The sequence below is a fragment of the Scophthalmus maximus genome, chromosome 15 (assembly GCF_022379125.1).
Source record: "Scophthalmus maximus strain ysfricsl-2021 chromosome 15, ASM2237912v1, whole genome shotgun sequence".
Taxonomy (NCBI): Eukaryota; Metazoa; Chordata; class Actinopteri; order Pleuronectiformes; family Scophthalmidae; genus Scophthalmus; species Scophthalmus maximus.
Genome location: NC_061529.1, coordinates 19,384,246 through 19,404,348, shown reverse-complemented (window position 1 = coordinate 19,404,348; position 20,103 = coordinate 19,384,246). Strand labels below are relative to the sequence as shown.

At 42.4% G+C, this 20,103-nt stretch overlaps 1 protein-coding gene across 1 annotated transcript; it reads left to right on the top strand.

The window, feature by feature from the left end:
* The first annotated feature begins 6,134 nt into the window (after positions 1-6,134).
* Positions 6,135-8,265, top strand: LOC118286815. Its single transcript, XM_035611542.1, has 2 exons — positions 6,135-6,874; positions 7,032-8,265. The coding sequence occupies exons 1-2, from the start codon at positions 6,553-6,555 to the stop codon at positions 7,409-7,411; spliced, it is 702 nt and encodes a 233-aa protein (XP_035467435.1). The 5' UTR covers positions 6,135-6,552; the 3' UTR covers positions 7,412-8,265.
* Positions 8,266-20,103: the final 11,838 nt, after the last annotated feature.

The window sequence follows — 20,103 nt, the reverse complement described above, 5'->3', positions numbered from 1 at the left end:
CGTGTTGGCCTGACACCCGAGGATCTGGGAGCCGAAGAGATAGCTGATCTTCATGTGATGAGCCAGTTGGTACCTTCTGCTTGCACTGGTTTCATTGAAAGATGGTGTAGCTTCAGTTGCCTTTGCTAGATGTAAATAGTGTGCTGTGCAATACATTATTTTTCATTTAATTTATTTATTTCAAAGTTATATATTAATATTTATGCAACCTCAGTATTTACTTTGCAATAAAGTGTATTTTGGAAAATTATTGGTTTCAGTGTGAAGATTACTTACATTACAAATATATTAATTTGGGGTAATCAGATTCACTGGTATGATGCATGGTGGTGTAGTGGTTAGCACCTTCGCCTCACAGCAAGAAGGTTCTGGGTTCGTATCCCGGTTCAACCAGGGCCTTTCTGTATGGAGTTTGCATGTTCTCCCCGTGTATGCGTGGGTATTCTCCGGGTTCTCCGGCTTCCTCCCACAGTCCAAAGACATGCAGAATGGGGTTAGGTTCATTGAAGACTCTAAATTGACCGTAGGTGTGAATGTGAGAGTGAATGGTTGTCCGTCTCTGTGATAGGCTGGCGACCTGTCCAGGGTGTACCCCGCCGCTCGCCCAATGTTAGCTGGGATTGGCTCCAGCGCCCCCCCGCAACCCTTAAATGGATATAGCGGTAGACGATGAATGAATGAATGAAGATTCACTGGTTCAGTACTACAGATGCAATATCTCAAAGAAAAGCATAACAAATGTATCAAAGTAAACAATGATGTAATATTGTCATTCTTTATTTTGTACATGAATAAAATACAAAGTAGGTGTGATGAATATTCCTTCCTCAGCTGTTCCCCCAGCAAAGTCAGCATCTGTGTAGAAAAGCAACATGAGTATGTGAAAAAATATTCCTCCTCAAATGTATCACAAATCGAAATACTATGAGGGGAATAAATAATTTGAGTACATAATCTGTAGTCATGATTATCATTGTCGAACAAAATGTGTAATTATGTGCTGTTCGCCTTTTACTGCTTGGTTTCAATGCAGGGGCGATGTGCATTTTACTTTTTCCCATGGCCAAAGTGGAGTCTTGCTCTCAAGCTGAGGAAAAGGATGAAGGATTCGTCACACTGCACATAAATGGCAAACCCACAGAAATTAAAGTGGATACAGGAGCGAGGTGCAATGTGATGTCACAAAGGACTTTTCAAAAAGTTAATAATGGGGAGCAACCCATGAAGTTGAAAAGTACCACAAACCTTTTTGCTAATGGAGGTGCCAGAATTGAAACTACTGGCAGTCACATTGTCATGCTTCTTAAAGGAGCAGCACCAACAACTACCTTTCTTTATAGTTGACAGAGAGGTACAACCACTGTTGGGATTTCTTGCATGTTTGAACATGGGCATTGTCAAAATGAGTCCAGATGTCCACCATGTCACCACAGAGAGTAACACAGACTTTGGTAAACAGATTCTCACACAGTATAAAGACCTGTTCAGTGATGAGCTTGGTGAACTCCCAGCCACATATTCCATGACAGTGGATCCCAGCATACAGCCTATGGTCCAGCCAGCTCACCGCATCCCCGTCGGAATGCAAGACAAAGTGAAGCGGAGCTTGAACGCATCCAAAGAATCAGTGTCATAATACCAGTCAGTGAACCTACAGACTGGTTGTCGTCCATGGTGACGGCGCACAAGAAGGACAATCCGGAAATCAGACTGTGCATCAATCCGAAAGACCTCAACACAGCACTGAAAAGGCCCCACCACCCCATGCGCAGTGTTGAAGAGGTGGCAGCACAGATGTCAGGGGCAACAGTTTTCTCTGTGTTGGACGCAAAGAACTCTTTCTGGCAGATTCGGCTTGATAAAAAGTCATCAATGCTTACAACATTCAGCACACCATGTGGGCGTTACAGATTCCTATGGATGCCTTTCGGCATCAATTCAGCAAGCGAAATATTCCAACACACTATGGAACAGCTGTTTGCAGGTTATCCATGTTCAGTCATCGTGGATGACATCATTGTTGGAGGCCGTGGAGCAGCTGAACACGATGCCAACTTAAATAAAGTACTTGAACGTGTGAGAGAGGTCAACCTAAAGCTAAATCCAAACAAGTGCAAGTTTCGCCTAGACCAAGTAACATACGTGGGTCATATCTTCACCAGCAATGATCTTAAAGCAGACCCTGCTAAAACTACAGCAATCTCCAACATGCCAGTTCCCAGTGATGTCACATCACTACAGCGTTTCCTTGGCATATTCCGAACTTCAGCGACATTGCAGTACCACTGAGGAAGCTGACACACAAAGAGACAGCATGGTGTTGGTTTCAGCAACACCAGGAGGCATTTGACCGCCTGAAGCCCACCAGCAGTGGGTAGCATATTACAATGTCAAGGAGCCTGTTACACTCACCTGTGATGCATCATGCTACGGACTTGGAGCTGCGTGCATGCAAAATGGCAGACCAGTTGCTTTCGCATCACGCACCCTCACAGATACGGAGACACGATATGCCCAAATTGAGAAGGAGCTTCTGGCTGTTGTGTTTGCCTGCAACAAGTTCAAAGACTATGTATATGGAAAGCCGACAACTGTGGAAACCGATCACCAACCTCTGGTGACTATCCTAAGGAAACCCATTCACACCGCCCCTGCCCATCTTCAAAGGATGTTGCTACACTTGAAGAACTATGACATCAGCCTGGTTTACAAAAAGGGAAAACACATGTACGTGGCAGATACTCTTTCGAGAGCCCCAAACACACAGGTCCCTCACAACCCTGATGAAAATGACACTTATGTGGTCATGTCGGTGGCTTGTATCTCAACAGCCTGCCTGAAAGAACTGAAAAAGCACACAGCAGAGGATGAGATGATGCAATGCCTTATCACAGTCATTAACAGAGGATGGCCCGCGAAACAAAGCCAGCTCTGACTGCTGTCAGGCTCTTCTTCCCATACAGAAATGAGCTTACGGTGGATGCCGGGATCGTCATGAAATGTCACAAGACAGTGATCCCCCAGTCTCTGCAAAGAGAGCACATCCCCATTGTACACAAAGGCCACCCAGGTGTTGAAGCCACTAAGCGCAGAGCCAGAAGCATCATATTTTGTCACACGACATTACAGAGGAGTTGCACTCATGTGCAGTGTGCAACAGCACCAAATGTCACCAACAAAAGGAACCACTTCATCTTCACCCAGTCCCTGAACTCCCATGGTCCAAAGTGGCCACAGACATTTTCGAATGGCGTGGAAAACGCTACCAAGTGCTTCTGGATTCATATTCAGGTTGGTTGGAAATTTACCTTCTCCATCACATCATCAGCTGTGGTTTCCAAATTGAAAAGACACTTTTCAGTTCACGGCACGCCACACACCCTCATCTCTTACAATGCTAGCCATTACACCAGTCAGAACTTCAAAGACTTTGCCAAGCAATGGGATTTTGTCCATGTCCCCAGCAGCCCTGAATATCCCCATTCCTGTGAGTTCCAAACTACTGGAACCAGCCCCACCAACGGCTCAGAGGATCAACGCCCAGTTCCTCCAAAAAGGCTCACCCTGAAGCGCTACTACAACAAGTCCAGTCGCCCACTGCAGCCTTAAGCAAAAGGACAAGTGGTCCGTCTTCAGACCCCCAATGGACACGACCGGCTTGGAACTGTGAAGGAGATGAGGAATGAGCCACGTTCCTACGTCATCCAGTCAAATGGGAGGACATACAGAAGGAATCGCCGCCACATCCTTCCTGTCACAGAGTCGCCACCACAGCAGCGACATTACAGAAATCTAGACTCACATACTGTTCCCCCCACCGTAAACAGTGTTCCCCCCACACCACAAACACCAGAGCCAGACAACATGCAACAATAGCACACACCCCCTCTCTGCACAGTGCCCACAGCTCACTATCACACTGACAACAGCACTAACCAATACCAGACACGCCAGAGATGTGGACTCGAGTCACATGACTTGGACTCGAGTAAGACTCGAGTCATGAATTTGATGACTTTAGACTTGACTTGATAAAATGTAAAGAGACTTGCAACTCGACTTGGACTTTAACATCAATGACTCGTGACTTCACTTGGTTTTGACCCTTTTGACTTGACAAGACTTGCTACTTTCTCCAAAACCCAAAGATTAAAAAGTATGTTATTAAGGACCGCTCTGTATCTTTCATTGTGTATATGACGGTGTGTCTGTGCATGTATGTGCTGTCGGCACAACATCCAATCAAATTAGACCCACATTGTTTTGATCCAACAGCAGATCCAATCAAATTGCAGGACAACCAACGGAGAAGAACAGTCAAACAACGCGCCAGCTGGAAAAAATGATACCAAAGATAGTTTCGTTCGGGTATAAAAACTACGAGGTGGTCAACAAAAAACGAATTGCAGTATGCAAAACATGCGGGTCCAAGATTACAGACGGAGACATTTGAGGTTGCACAAAGAACGGTAAGTTTTGAATGTAAGCTAACTTTTATTGGCTAAGTAACTTTTTTTTGCTCTGTAGTTAAATCAATGAGGCTGTAAACTCACTGTTAACGTTTCATTGAAAACACGGTAATCTGTTGCGTCCACTGCGAGTTCACTCCCTTATTCATACTTTTGTAAAGTGTTTTTTTTAAGGAGGGTTGTATGAGGTACATAACTTTAGCCAATGTATCACACACAGTAGACGGCGGTCAGCAGCAACCGTATTTTAGCCACATACACAAAGACAAACCTAATAAAATCAAGGTCAGTTTAAATGTACATTATATTAAGAATATGTGAACCGTTTTAGCTTGCTGTCAGGCTGACTTTTCCAATAGGAAAACGAAGTTATACTGCTCGTTATTCTCACTCTGCAGCAAACCAGAGTCCATTGACAAAACAGCAAGTTTACCTCGCAACACACGTGAGTTGCTGGTCTACATGCTGCGAGGTCAAATTGCTGGTCGGCTGGAGACAGTGAATTAACAAGCGATATAACTTCAGTTTCTTGACAGAATGGGCTGTCTTGACGGCAAGGTAAAGCAATGAAAATATTCTTTATATGGCTTACACTTAAACTGACATTGATTTTATTAAGTTTGCCTCTTTTAGGTGGCTTAAATACATTTAGCTGCTGACCTCGTCCACAGCAATGTAAAGCCTAAGTCGTGTGCTGGTAGCCTGTCTGCTTCTCTGTATTGTGAGTGTGTTGACTGCCATCTTCTGTGCGTAGTCCCTCATACAACCCCACTTCACAAATCCCGAATTATCCCTTCAACCCGAAATAAGTTTTACAATACATGACCAGTGCTGCAATCTGCTACAGCAGCAACTGTAACGTAATGTTTAAAACACACACACACACACACACACACACACAATACATAACACAATGTTAAGATTGATATTAATAATATGAGTAATAAAGAGTAGTTTCAATACAATTCATTTGTGGCTATAAGGGATTTTCTGACATCCTTTTAATATGCTTACCTCTTACAGATTTGAAGAATTCCAGATGAACAAAAGCATCAAATGAACCACAACAGCGCTCAATCTCGCAATTCCTGGACAATCGTGTCGGGCATTACAGCATGAGTCATCCACAGCAGAAAGCTATCACCAATGCAATACTGTCTGACTTGATTATTGTTTGCAACTTGCCCCTGTCTATTGTGGAAAACAAGAGTTTTCGGCACTTTCTGACAGTACTTGACAGCAAGTACAGCCCAAGTACAGCAGAACACTGACATCGAAAACAGAGAGCCTCGCTGAAGAGAGACGTTCAAAATTAAAAACTCAATTGAGCAACACTGACCACGTTTCAGTCACTGTGGACATTTGGTCTGACCGAAAGATGAGGGGATTCCTCGGTGTCACTGTGCACTGGATAGAGAAAGAGGCAGAGAGGATACAGCTAAAGTCCAATCTCTTGGCCTGTGAGCGCTTCAAAGGCTCACACACAGCTGAAAGAATCTGTGACCAATTTGAGACAATAAGTGATGAATACAACATTAAAGATAAACTGGACTACATTATTAGTGACAATGCTGCTAACATGCGAAAAGCATTTACTGTGTGCTTCCCCAGTAAACAAGAGGATGACAATGACCGAGATCATCTTGATGACCCCTAGCTCTGGTGTGACTTAACCCTGGAAGATCAGCAAACAGTAGATGTTGCTGTGGCAAAGAAACAGCGCTTGCAGTGGTTTGCGCAAACTCTTCAGCTGGTGGTGGGAGACGGTTTGAAAGAAACAAAAGTGGTATCTCCTTCTCTTTCAAAGTTATCAAAACTCAGCTCACTGCTGCACACAAGCACAACATTCAAAGATGTGTTTGATGCTGAATTTGGGGAACAGAAATGCATCCCTGCTGCAGTCAACACAAGATGGAACTCAACACTGAGGCAAGTGAAGGCAGTTCTACAGTGCAATTATCTAAAGCTCTGTGCTCTTCTAGAAAAGGCTGGGCACAGGGAGTTGTCATTCACAGCACGGGAGTGGAATCTGTTGAAGGAGTTGGTGGACATCTTGAAGCCATTTGGAGAAGCAACTGATTTGATGCAGGGGGAGAAGGTCATCACAATCAGTGCTGTTGTTCCATCCATTTTTTCCCTCAACTACCACCTTGAGAAGCTGAAGCCTCAAGTCTTTTTCCTGAGCGGCCTGGTCAGAAGTCTCCAGGCATCCCTGAACAAAAGATTTCTTGGAATCTTCATCAACGTGAAAATGGCCAGGACACAAGATGGGATCACTGCCCCCTTTTCAGATCCAGTCTACCTCAAAGCAGTTGCCTTGGATCCAGCATTTTCTCTGTTGTGGTTGGAGCCCCATGTGCTGGTCAATCGTGACGTCAAGGTAGAGGTGGCACAAAGAGTTAAAGGTAAATGTTACTGAGTCTAGTGTAACTTTTCCCCTCATAATCTGATCTAATTGACTACAACAATAATTAAGTATTTCAGTCTAACACACTGCATCACCAACACAAATGGTAATAAGGTCTCCTTTGTTTCTGCTATTGTTTTTACATGTTTTGCCAGAATTGATCCTGGAAGATGCTGCAGAGACTAAGCAACCTGTGCCTCTTGTTGATGAAGAAGAGCAAGAGGACCTTAGAGAAGGAGAAGGGCTGTTTGCTGCATATCATAAGAGGCAGAAGAAGGATGTTGGGACAACTCCAGCACTACAGCTAAATCACTACCTTGACATAGCTGAAGGACAGAACGCCCTTTTGTTCTGGGCATTAAACATGAAGACTCTTCCTTCACTGTTCCGAGTGGCCATTAGAGTCTTGGCAGTGCCTGCCTCGAGTGCTCCAGTGGAGCGAGTTTTCAGCCATGGTGGCATCATACTACGTCCCCATCGTGCACAAATGACTGACAGACCTTTTGGCCAATTTGGTCTTTTGCAAATGCAATGAGGCATAGGGCCCTGACATATAAAAGCACAACCCTGTTCATTGTTATGTTCATGTATTTGTTATGTTTCTCACATGTACACACACACGCACACATACACACACAGACAATATGCGATGAGATAAGTACAGGACAGGACAGAAACAGCTGTGGAACTAGTTAAAATGCAATATGCCATGGAAATACAATGTTAGCACTTTTGTACAAATAATTACAGTTGCACTTTTTCAAATGTGTTTATTCTGTAAAGAAGTGGTTTAAAATGAAGAATATTCTTGCAAAATATGAGTTAAATGTTAAAAATGACTGGTTAATAGTGCAATGAAGAAGTGCAATTTCAGCACAATTTTTTTCTGCAATTTCAATTGCACTTGTTTTAATAAATAAATACAGATTTTAAAAGCATACATGATCTGGGTAAATATATTATTACTCTCTGGTTAAAAGGACTCGAAAGGACTTGAAACTCAAACTGCAGGACTTGGGACTTAACTTGAGACTTGTCAGTCTTGACTTTGGACTTGACTCGGGACTTGCCTGTCTTGACTCGGGACTTGACTCGGGACTTGAGGGCAAAGACTTGAGACTTACTTATGACTTGCAAAACAATGACTTGGTCCCACCTCTGCACACGCTCAGGCCGCATCTGCAGACCAAACCCAAAGGACGTATAAACAACAAATGTTCTTTGACATGTGATGTAATTTTCTTACCCACCTGACGTTACAAAATGTAAATGTAACTCTGGAACTTTGCATTTTTTCATATATGTATTTTTTATGTTTAAGTGATATGCTCTACCTCCTTTATTTTCTGTTATACAGTCTTAGGTTTAACAAGATATATTATTACTGTATTGTTTTGTGAGCATGCTTGCATATGTGCTATACGAAAATAAAAAAATAAAAAATAATTGTTATAACATGTTGGTATTCACATGTCCTATATATTGTATATTGTGTTGCATATAAGATGCAAACTAGAGGGAAAGGATGTACAGCATTTGGTTAAATGATTATATTTGTCTGTTAAGAGCCACCTTATTTGCAGTATTCTCATACCAGCCAATCAGCCTGCTCATGGTTCAGCATCGCATGGTTAGACCAGAAGTTGTCACAGCATGTGGACGGTGTTCATGAATCTGCTCCGGAGCGGTTCATCAAGTGAGTGTGATTCTTGACACACACACACACACACACACACACACACACACACCCACACACACACACACAATGTTTACATCTGCTCGATCGGTATTTTTGCTTGTGGTATTTGTTATATATGCAGTTTCTGGCAAAGGAGGTGGGCAGTTTTTTCGATGCTTGGTGTTTCTCTGCCACGGTGTTTTCAAACTTACTCCGCTTCTGCTGCTAGGTCCTCGTTGCTAAGACGTGAGCTTGGTCTTGACCGAGCAAGTGAATGTGTGCACAGGGACTGAGCAGCGCTGAGCAGCGTGTAACCAGATGATTGACAGAGCGGAGAGACGCCCCCTGGCTGTGATTGGAGATTTTTCTTCGGGCGCGGAGGATTCTGGCAAATGGCATTAAAGGCAGTAGGGGTCGCCAGATGAACTACAGTCACATATTACTTCCAAGTTTCAGCAAAAATGAAAAAAAGTTATTTTTGCAGCTTTAACTTACAAAACATCAAATATAATGAGTGGGTAGTACAATAGTATGGAGACCCCCTAGGGTAAGCTGGGAAATAAAAAAGCCATTTGTAAATATGATCTCTCGATTTACGGTTTGCTCTCAGATTAATATTCTGTGCAGACTTGTTGCAAATGACTCATTTATTCAGGGTTTGGAGTGAAAAGCACAATAAATAGAACATTACTCAACGAGAGTTGTAAGAAAGTCCATTGCAGAACACAATATAGCATGAAATCCACCCTTAAATCAAGATAAATTGGATTCTCTGAGGAAAGAAGTCAGTCCGTGCACACTGTTCAGAAATTTGTAAACTGAAAGTAAACATTTACGCAGAGCTCTGTAGTATACTGTATGATTAATATGTAAAACCATGCCATGTGCGGTATGAGTCAGAAACATGTATGTCAGAGTAAGAGAATGTAATTTAAGTGAATGAGTTTCTTAAAGGATACATAGCTCATATTCAGAGGAGGAGATCCCTCTACACTTTCATCTTTTTAACTTTGCAGACCTTTAACATACACAACGAAACCTATATAACACTTTAGAGCAAAGGGAAAAACTGAAAAAGAATAATAAGTCTCCTTTAATACCTGGAGCATTGTTTTCACACCCTCTGTTACACCTTTACACCCAAAAATAATGTCACAGTGCGCTGACTGAAACCTGGAGTACACGTTTACATCACTGCTGGTGAGAAGTTATGACTCCAAAAAGTGAAGGTCAGAAAATGTGGTGGTGACTAGTTGCTCTTTTAAGTCAAAAGAATAGTCATATTATGTTCAAGTAATTGTAGTTGATTGAAATTCCTTTCGTCACGCTACAACTATCAAGATACACTGATTCACTTCTTTTCTAGGCTCATGCTACATAAGATACACTGATTCACTTCTTTTCTAGGCTCATGCTACATAAAGTGATGGTCATTTCAAGTATTCATGGGTGAACGTGTTGGTGTACTTGACCATTTCCATTACACTTTGCTCCTCAACACTTACTGCACCAGTGTAGCAGATGACACCAATTTAGAAGAAGTTCCGAAGTTTCTAGCATCCAAGTCAAAGCTCAACTCATGATGACAAATCGGTCACGGTGGCAGCTCACCATGCTGCAGCTGATTTCTTTTTCACCACACCCGCACCCACTCATTTCTCCCCTTTAAACTAGCACCATGCTCCTCCCTTTACTAATTTCAGCTGTAGAGAGGTGGTGCAGCTGGACGGAGGAAGGTGGGGAAACCGTCCATCGGGGCGGGCGGAGTCGGGACGCGACCCATAAGGAGTAGCATGAAGCCCCACAAGTTATTACCCCTGCTACCCAGGCCCATTTTGTCTTCATCAATTCTTAAACTCATAAGACTCCCTGCCTCTCTTCTTTCCTAAATTGTACAATCTATCAAGCCCGCCACTACACTTGCTACCTCTCCCTTCTTCCTCTCTGTTCTTTTCTTCCTCTGTGGTTTTCTCTCTTGTGGTTCTCACTCTTACAGTGCGGTGGTGGATCATCAAATTATCCCCAGGCATGAGTGGATGAGCTTATTTTTTAAGGTGGTACTCACTACAGCACCCCTCCGCATCCTGCCCATTTCTTTCTTTCTTTATTTCTTTGTTGTCCCTATCTCTCCCTCCCTTGATCAGACTTCCCATCTTACTTTCTCTTAACCCCTTCACTTTATCATTTTCGGAGCCCTCCTCACTCCCCTCATCTCTCTCTCTTTCTGTAGCTTTTCTGTCTTTTATCTCTTCCATCCTGCTTCTGGTTTCTCTTTGTGGTGGATTGGCTGGTCTTCTGTCTTTATCCCTTTACCCCACTCTTTCTATCCATCCCTCTAATTATGTGCGTAGACAAAGGCGTTAGATTCTCCCTCCTCCCACTCAGAGCTGTCAGGCCTGGTGTAGGAGAGAGTTAATTTCACACTTACTGCATGCTTTAATTAAAAGGAGGGATGGGGGGGGCTACTCGCGCTCAGTCACACATCATACAATGGGTGGACTGTGAGCGTATGTGCTCGCCGACAGTTGTGAATTTGAATCATGTTTGTGGTGTGTGCCTACAGGCAGTCCTTAGCCAGGTGTGTGTGTTTATATTTTTAGCTATGTAGGCGTGGGCCTGAACACGTGCTGAGTTCACGTCTTCACTCCTCAGGTGGATGACACATGTATCATCTGCTTTTCCCTCAAAGGCAACATCAGGCTGTATTTTTAACCAGGGCTTTAATGAGAAATCAATACGAGTCTAATGGCTTGTTGAGAGGGGGGGCTACAATCCCACTCCATTCCACAAATACACACACACGCACACAGACATGCATACACACACACACACACAGGCACAATGATCCTCTGCATCAGCAGCTGGAGTGTTATTCAAATACAAATATGCAACATTTCACACATCCTCGAGCTTGTGCAGAAACAAACAGCACACGCACACACTGTACGGCATCATCCCCACCCCTACAATCATTACCACCACAACAGCACATGATAACCCTTGTTAAGCTATCAATATATGGATGATAGCGGTTACACCCACTATTGTCAAATCGAGTAATTTATCATCATCATCCACTGCATGGAGCAGCGAGACAGTGATCTAAGCAAGATGTGCTCTATCCCACATATCCCTCTGCTGGCCGGTCATTCAAATCCTTTGGCGATATGATATACTGTATTACAAACAACTCTGTCACCTCACTCCTTTATTCTTTAATTCTGCATTGCATTATTTATGCACCCCCACCTAAAGAAGATAGTGTTATGGTCATGTGATTGAAAAATAATCTTGTGACTGAGTGGTGTTCGTTGTGCATGCTGATCTGTGGATGTGTATTTGATGGCCTGTAAAATACTCACTGGCGGCAATGTTACGTAACCCTACAAGGTCCAGCTCCACAGAAACATCATGACCTCCAACGTCTTCCCTTTGCAATTTCTGCGGGAGTTATCAGTTGGTGTAATTTGCGTGTGATGACTGCTTACGCCTCTGTACTTGCATGCCATGTGTTTTGAATTTGTAGCTGCAACTGCACATACACCTACAAACACTGACAAGTATGTTTTGTGTGTTAAAGCGTGTTTGAGTGTGTGGTGGACTTTGTTTGTACACGATTTCAGAGAGAAAGCATTAGTCTTTGTGTTTGCAGTGTCTCAAGTCTCAACGCTAACATGTCCAACATGCCAATTAAGCTCAGTGCAGGCTCTGCGTAGCATAGGTTTGAAATGTTTGCTGCTGTATGTTAACCCTTGAATCACATGGAAGAAGACCGTGTAATGTTGTTTTTCATTTACATGAAGCCATACCAGACTGATTGAGTGCAGTACTAGAAGGCATATTGATCGATATGTGCTGAGGGTCCTGCTCACTAGGCAAACTCTCATTCTAAAATCAACAAGAAATTCTACTGCAGCTGGGTCCAGCCGCGTTTCTCTGGGAAGCAAAATCATAGTGGACAGTTCTCAGATAACATTCAGCACCTGATTCTAGAGTGAAAGCAGAAAGCGTGTCCATTTTATATTGTGTGAGTCTGAAAGTAAGGATCTAGTAGCATGTCTAACTGTCATGGGAAGGATCACATTCCTTCCTGTTTAATAAACCTTACTCTTTCTTTTATCTTAATGGATAAATGTGGAGACATCCTATATCTTTTATTATTATTGTCAAGTAATAAGACCAGACCCGGCAACAATTGATTTTACAAACAAGTATTGCTTGTGTAGTCAAAGATAGATATAATTTATTCATCTGTGCCATTGGGCCATTGTATTGTGCATTACATGTGTATTAATCTACAGCTTGAGATTTGTCTCCAACAAATACTATTTTTTATTGTTGGAGTCGTGTTTGGCCAGCCATTTTAGGAAATTACTGATCTATTTTTTAAAAAAATCTGGTCTTCGGAAGAAATTGATAGGTTTGGAGCTGAGTAGGGAGGTTAGAAAGTATTTAGAGGGCATTATAAAACGTGTTGGTGTTTTATAGTTTATTTTCCATAATAAATGATTACTTAAACCTAACTGGATTATAGCTGCACATATAGCATAAGGATATAGATGTGTCAGTTAATCACAATATATATATCAAATAATCACAGTATTGTGCTTGTGTGGCACATATTCCACTAACCCATTGTTTATGATTGACTTGTGGCCAGGTATGAGTAGTGTTGTCTGTTGTGAGGATAAACAAGCTTGATGTTTGAGGAACAAGGACGAACAGCGGTCAAGGACCACCTAGTGGCTTAATTGGGCCATGACGATGTGGTTGGTAAGGTTGGACATGTGATTATTTGTTAACGTCAGCAGTTGATCAAATCTTTCTGAAAAAGGTTAAGCTCTCTTGCAAACCACAGACATCAAGAAAACAACATTTAATATTAATGGCAGTGTAAAGTGTTGCATTGAATAATGCCTTGGTATGTGATGCAGAGATGAAGGTACTGATGCAGTTTCATAATCTGTAATTGGTTTGGTGGGTTCTCTGTGTTATTTTCATTGAGGGCGTTCCAGCACAACGCATCATTTATAAAGACACTGCTGAAGAGATATGTGTCATACATGGACAACAGCTGAAACAAAACACCCCCATACCTTACCTACATCATGAACCAGGCAGCCGGCAGATATTAGAAAAAGCTCAGGGAGAGGCGTGCTGATTCCAATTAGCAGTCTGTTGTTTCACACTGTGGGCGATGGAGCTTGTTATTCCTTGCATGGAGAGAGTCTGAGGAGCACTGCTCTGCAGCTCCCACCGTGCAATCAGCCTCTATGACTCTTTTATACCCACCAGTCACTGATTGCCACATTCATCCGGCACTATTCTCGCTCTGTGAGCTGCTGCAGAAGTACATTTGTTAAGAACTGTCTTGGACACCTGTGGAACAAGGTACAAAATGTCCTGACTTGAGGGCTGATATCATGCTGTTGCTGAAAGCTAGAAGAAGCTGTAATGAACCCGGCAGAGAAAGGGTTAGATCCGGGAAAAGGACATAATCACATTTCTCTGTGCAATCATAATTTAGGGTATGAGAACTAATGCTGTATTATAGGGGGTAATTATATGCCTTGATTAAAAACTAGAGGATTAAAATGCGGAATTCAATTGCAGGCTGACACCGCCAACTCTTTGTTTTGCTCTCCCACTGCTCCATGCATCAAGGGATTTGGAGAAGAATCCAGGTGCTGTATCTAAAACAGCTTGAATGTGTGTTTGTCAAATAATTGTGTTTGGGTGGGCCTGATTTTTCTTCAGAGGGAACGATTTATACACAGCTCAGCTTCGTGGCTGCACAAAGCATTCAAGGATTGGAATGAACGCTTACTGAGCACTTTATTAGGAACTTCTTACTATTAACATCCCTGCCAGTTCTTCATGGCAGGGATGTTGGAAATGTATCTTTGAGATTCTGCTTCATGTTCATATAACTGCATCACATAATTTCTGTAGATTGGTCAGATGCACTTTCCCCACTGCCAATCTCTGGTTCTACCCAATGTGGGCCCCTAGGCCAAATTTTTGATCAACGACCCCCGCCCCCAAGGTGTTTACTGTACATGACACCCCCCCACCCCATTATTTGTCCAACACTAATCAACACTCGCAATACAAGAAATGAAACATTGTACAACATCTAACATATGCAATATATGATAATATATAATAATACGAATATTGGTGTATTAATTAGAAGCTTTTGAGAACTGTTAAGAATAATTTCATCCTTTTTTGTTGACTAATGTTGGAGCTGCAACTCAAAAGCAGACCTAGAAAGCCTTGGATGGTGCGTAATAAAGTGCAGGCAATGGTTACTTTCATCACATCATGATAGCAGACAGTGTTCATCATATTGTCAACTCGTGACTGACAGTCCAGGGGGCACAGTTTGTCTGTTTTTGCAATTAAAGGAGTTAAGGGCTGAGCTAGAATTTTGACCCAAAATGCAGAGGACCAGGCTCAATGAAAGTTTTAACAGAGTGATTTGTCTTTCAAGCGAGGGGTTGAGGATTGAGGGTGGTGATGTAATTAGGTAGAGAAGCAAGAGCATTGCAGCCTGAGTTCGGCAATGGTTGTTTCAGACTTGGGCTGAGTTCCAGGCACTGCCTGCCTCTGAAACTGAGCAAAATGATCAGAGAAGGCAAAATCACAGAACAAGATTTAAACAAAGTCAGAGAAAAAACTGTCTGAGTGTTTAACCACAGTCGAAACAAAAACAATCTGGCGACGAGTAACAGCTTTAATGCAGAAGATAACAAGCTAGATCAGGAACAGGTGTGCAGCCCAGCGAGGAACTCAGAAAAATCCACGCACACTGACACATACACGGTTGAATTGTTGAAGTATTTCATCGGCAGCCATGTTCGGATTCTCTAAATGCATAGGAAAGGTGCTTCAATGCTTCCTTTCCTATCTCCTTTAGCATACGGTACACTGGACTAACCTATGCAAAAGGAAAGGAAAAATAGAATTCCACAATTCATATTTGATGTGACGCGCAGGTCATCATGTAAATTACCGTTGCATATGAATCATTTACATCTGATGTCACACGGTGGTAATGCACACTGAAATATGTCGGATGGAGGCGCTGCGTTTTTTGTATTCAATCTTTGGAATTTTGTAGTTTCACCATGGCAAACGCACGCCAATAACATCCGCCGTCGCATAATGACGTAGTATATTGAAAGTCCTACGAGTCCTTCTTTACACCTTTCCTTGACCTCATGATGTTTTTCTACTGAGGTCAAGGAATAGTAGATTCAATCCAAATCCGAAAAAAAATCTGAATCCACCCATACACAGACAGAGAACTAATAGAATAGGACCAGTCAAGGAGGAGCCATAAAGTTTATGTTTACGGCGCACATAGCCTATGCCAAAGGCCGGCTCTGGTTCTGCCTCATCTCAAAATAGTTTTACTGGTTCAGATCTGGTAACTGGGGAGGAAACTGAAGGTTGGCAGGTTCATGAAACCATTTTGAAATGACTTTTGTTTTGTGACATGGTGTGTTATCATGTTAGACGTAGCATTGGAAGATTGTAAATTGTGATCATAAAGTGATGCACATGGTCAACAACAACTCTCTGATAGACTGTGGCATTTAAACTATGATGGACTTTTTATGAAGGGGCTCAAAATGTGCTAAGATTTATTTCCCACATCATATCACCAGCTTCCATGGACTGTTGACACAATTTGACATGGACTGGTTTCTGATGAAAAGCCTTTTTTTAACCGTGATGGGCTAGGGCTTATGTGAAATTGTTAGGCCACTGAAAACAGAAATAATGTTCAATGAACAATTATGTTTTTTATATCATCATATCTCTCTTACTTTTGGGAAAGGCAGTGTTCCAACCTGTATCTCTTTGGACAGAGCTGGGCTATCTTCTTTCCTCTCTTAACATCCGCTAACCACGTCCTCATCACACGGACACAAGATTGATAATGGTCTTCTTATTTCACTCTTGGTTAAAAAAAAAAGAAAGCAAATATGATTATTTCCAAAAAATATTCAGCTATTACTTTAATTAATGAAAGAATTGGTTCTGAGACATATCAGTTAGGTTCACTTTGTGCCTGCGCCTCTCCTCTGACCTGAGTGACTAAGGGTTTGAGGGGTTTGACTGTCATATCAACTGGACAAAAATGACCACTCAGACGGAGGCAACTAACAGGAAAAAATGGATGGATAAAAATTATAGATGGATGGAGGATAACAGATGGATATAAGAACTGAATGGACTGAGGGAAGTAGGAAAGAAGGGCTGACATAATGAATTGGGGAGTGTGGAAGTACTAAAGGCATGGAGGGAGGAAGAAGTGAGTTGATGGATAGAGTTACACAAGTGGATGGATGGCTGGCAAAAGAAATGGTGGAGGAGGGGAGGTGTTGATGGGATGGACAGGTGGTAGACAGGGTGAGTGAAGTAGGCTATTTAAGGGGCAGACAGAGATGCACGGATGGTTCAGCAAAAATTATCATGATAACACATCTTGTGAATATTCATTTATTTATATGTAAGTTTTTCAAGATTTGCTGAATAGCAAATCTTTTAGGCACTTATTTGCTCCCATACTGCACTGAGATTATGAGTTTATCACACATAAATAAACCAAGAAAATTAAATGGCAAATAGAATTGTTAAGTTAGCCTCATGTCAGTTACATGACTTATTTATTCTTTTGCTTTTAGTTTTAAGATGTCAAGAAAGTTTTCTATTTTGTCCCACCGTGGCATGTGCACCAAAATGGAAGAAGAGAATGAATGGAGGCAGAAAGAGAAGGATGTCTGGGGACAGAGGGGAAGAGAGAGAAAGGTCTGGATGGAGGGGATGTCCAGAGGCTTAATGCAGCCTGAATGCTATGGGACATTATCGATGTGAGCAGGTCGCTCCAAATCGCTCCCCTCGGGACCAGTGGAGGGTTGCACCCCTGGAAAACCAAATGCTTCATTGAAAGGGGTCAGAGGCAAGGCGCTCTGCTCCATTTAGCAGCCTACTCATGATGGATGAATGGAAGGATGGAGAGGAGGAGGAATGCCATGCTGAGCGCAAGGGGAACAGGGTGCCACCAGGGACATCTGCCTGGAACCATGAAAGGTGGTAATGGGTGGTAATGGGTGATAAAGAGCACACACACATGTGAGGTCAAAGGTGAATACAGGGTTTTGGGTCTGCATTCCCATATGCATTTTGGCTCAGTGTTGATGCATCACTTGTAGAAAGCTCTCTGTCACAGCAAACAGGATGGGACTGTAAGATTTCAGAAAACATTTCATACATTTTTAAATATAGTAATGTAATGAAAAAATATGCTATGGTTAGAGGAGGCCTCCCAATGTAAATTTAAATTTGATCTAAAAATTGATAACAAATGTGTTTACAAAAAGTAAACCCTCCGACCAGCGAATTACCTTCAAGGTCCTGGTCCTCACCTTCAAAGCCCTCCACCATCTTGCTCCCCAATACCTCACTGATCTCCTCTCCCCCTACCAGCCCACACAGTCCCTCAGATCCACCTCTCCCGGTCTCCTCTCCACCCCCAAAACCAACCTCCGCAGCTTTGGGGATAGAGCTTTCTCCAGGGGCTGCTCCCAGGCTGTGGAACTCCCTCCCCCAAGAGATCCGTCACTCCGACAGATTGAATGAGAAAGCAAAATAAGTAGTCCAAGTCTGCGTAACCACCAAATGAAGTTCAAACATGGCACAAACACAACATAAATCAATGACACACTGCCATGACGGAGAAGCTTGGCTCTCAGACCAGGCTTTGGGGCCTCTCCAGTATTCCTTAAAATAAAATTTTATGTTTTTACTCTGGTCCAAGACATGTGATCCAGAGGTATGAGTAATCAGATAAACGAGAGCCATCCCAGAGGAGAACAGGCAACATGGATGACTGGATCAGAGTCCCATCTACTGTGTACCATGACGCTTATCTCTGCTAGACTCGCCCCCAGATAGCACTGCTAATTTGTTGACCCACTGGCAAAGTCAAATGGTAACTCGCTTGAAGGAAAACTACTTTGAAAATCTGTCCGACTAGAAAATACCACCACTGTCATTCATGAGATAACGGTGGCATACAGGTAGCGTAGCATTTTAACCTGTCATGCTAGCCTTACTAATAGCAATGCTACAGCACCGTAAAAAGTGTTGCCTACATTCCCTGACTCGAGAGGAGGTGGTGTGTGTGTCTGTGAGAGAGAGAAGGAGAAAGAAAGTGATGACGCTGTGTGGGAGGAGGCAGCTATACTAGCTCCTAGGAGAGACTGGGAGGGCGAAGGGTCATTATTGACTGAATTAATTTTTAAAGAGGTCCCTCATTTGGGGGGTGGGAGGGGCAGCGTGTCCGTTAGTGAAGCCATACTAAATACTGTTCTCCACCATATATACAGCACTTCTCTCATTGTGCCAATGTACAACGCACCAATGCCCAATGAACACCACCTCAAGCCTATGGAAGCAAATAAGAGACATAAGTCTTTGAACTTTAACAGCCACTGAATACTTAATATTGAAATATTTTATTTTGAAAAACATGTATCTGAATTTATTTGTGTGGAATTCACCTCTTTGAAATTATTTTACTTCGGTATTCAGATACAAAAAAATTCAGATCAAAAATTTCAAGTTACAATTTTTCGATTGCTCAAATTCAGATCGAAAAATTCAAGTTAAATATTCACACTCTCAAATTTGATTGCTCAAATTCAGATCGAAAAAATCAAGTCAAATATTCACACTCAAATTCGATTGCTCAAATTCAGATCGAAAAATTCACACAGTAACATCCGGGCTACCCAGGATAGGAAAAGCAATTGAGCCTGCATGCAATCGAACCGACGTCTGGCAAAGGGGAAACTAAGGCGCTCCGGTAAGTTTGCTGTTTATGTACAATCGAACTCAGGGCTCGACAGGAGTATGTTGAAGCTAAGTATGTTTGGAACACAGATATGGTTTGTGTGACTCGTGTCTCTATGTAGGTAAGTCATCACATGACAGACCGTCCGTGCTCTGATGGGCCAGACGTCGGTTCGATTGCATGCAGGCTCAATTGCTTTTCCTATCCTGGGTAGCCCGGATGTTACTGTGTGAATTTTTCGATCAGAATTTGAGCAATCGAATTTCAGAGTGTGAATATTTAACTTGAATTTTTCGATCTGAATTTGAGCAATCAAAAAATTGTAACTTAAAATTTGAAATCTAATTTTTTTGTATCTGAATACCGAAGTTAAATAAATTCAAAGAGGTGAAATTCCGAACAAATAAATTCAGATACATGCTTTTCAAAATAAAATATTTCAATATTAAGTATTCAGTGGCTGTTAAAGTTCAAAGACTTATGTCTCTTATTTGCTTCCATACAAGCCCCCTGACAGATTTGGTCCCTCCTGCTTCCCCATGTACGCTCTATAGTTTCCATGCACACCAGGAAAGCCTCATTGATTGCCCTTTCACACCCTTTAACAATCAATGGCAGACCTGGTTTCAGGAGGAGTGCCTGTGGGAGGAAGGAGGGAGGGAGCATGCAGCGGAGAGAA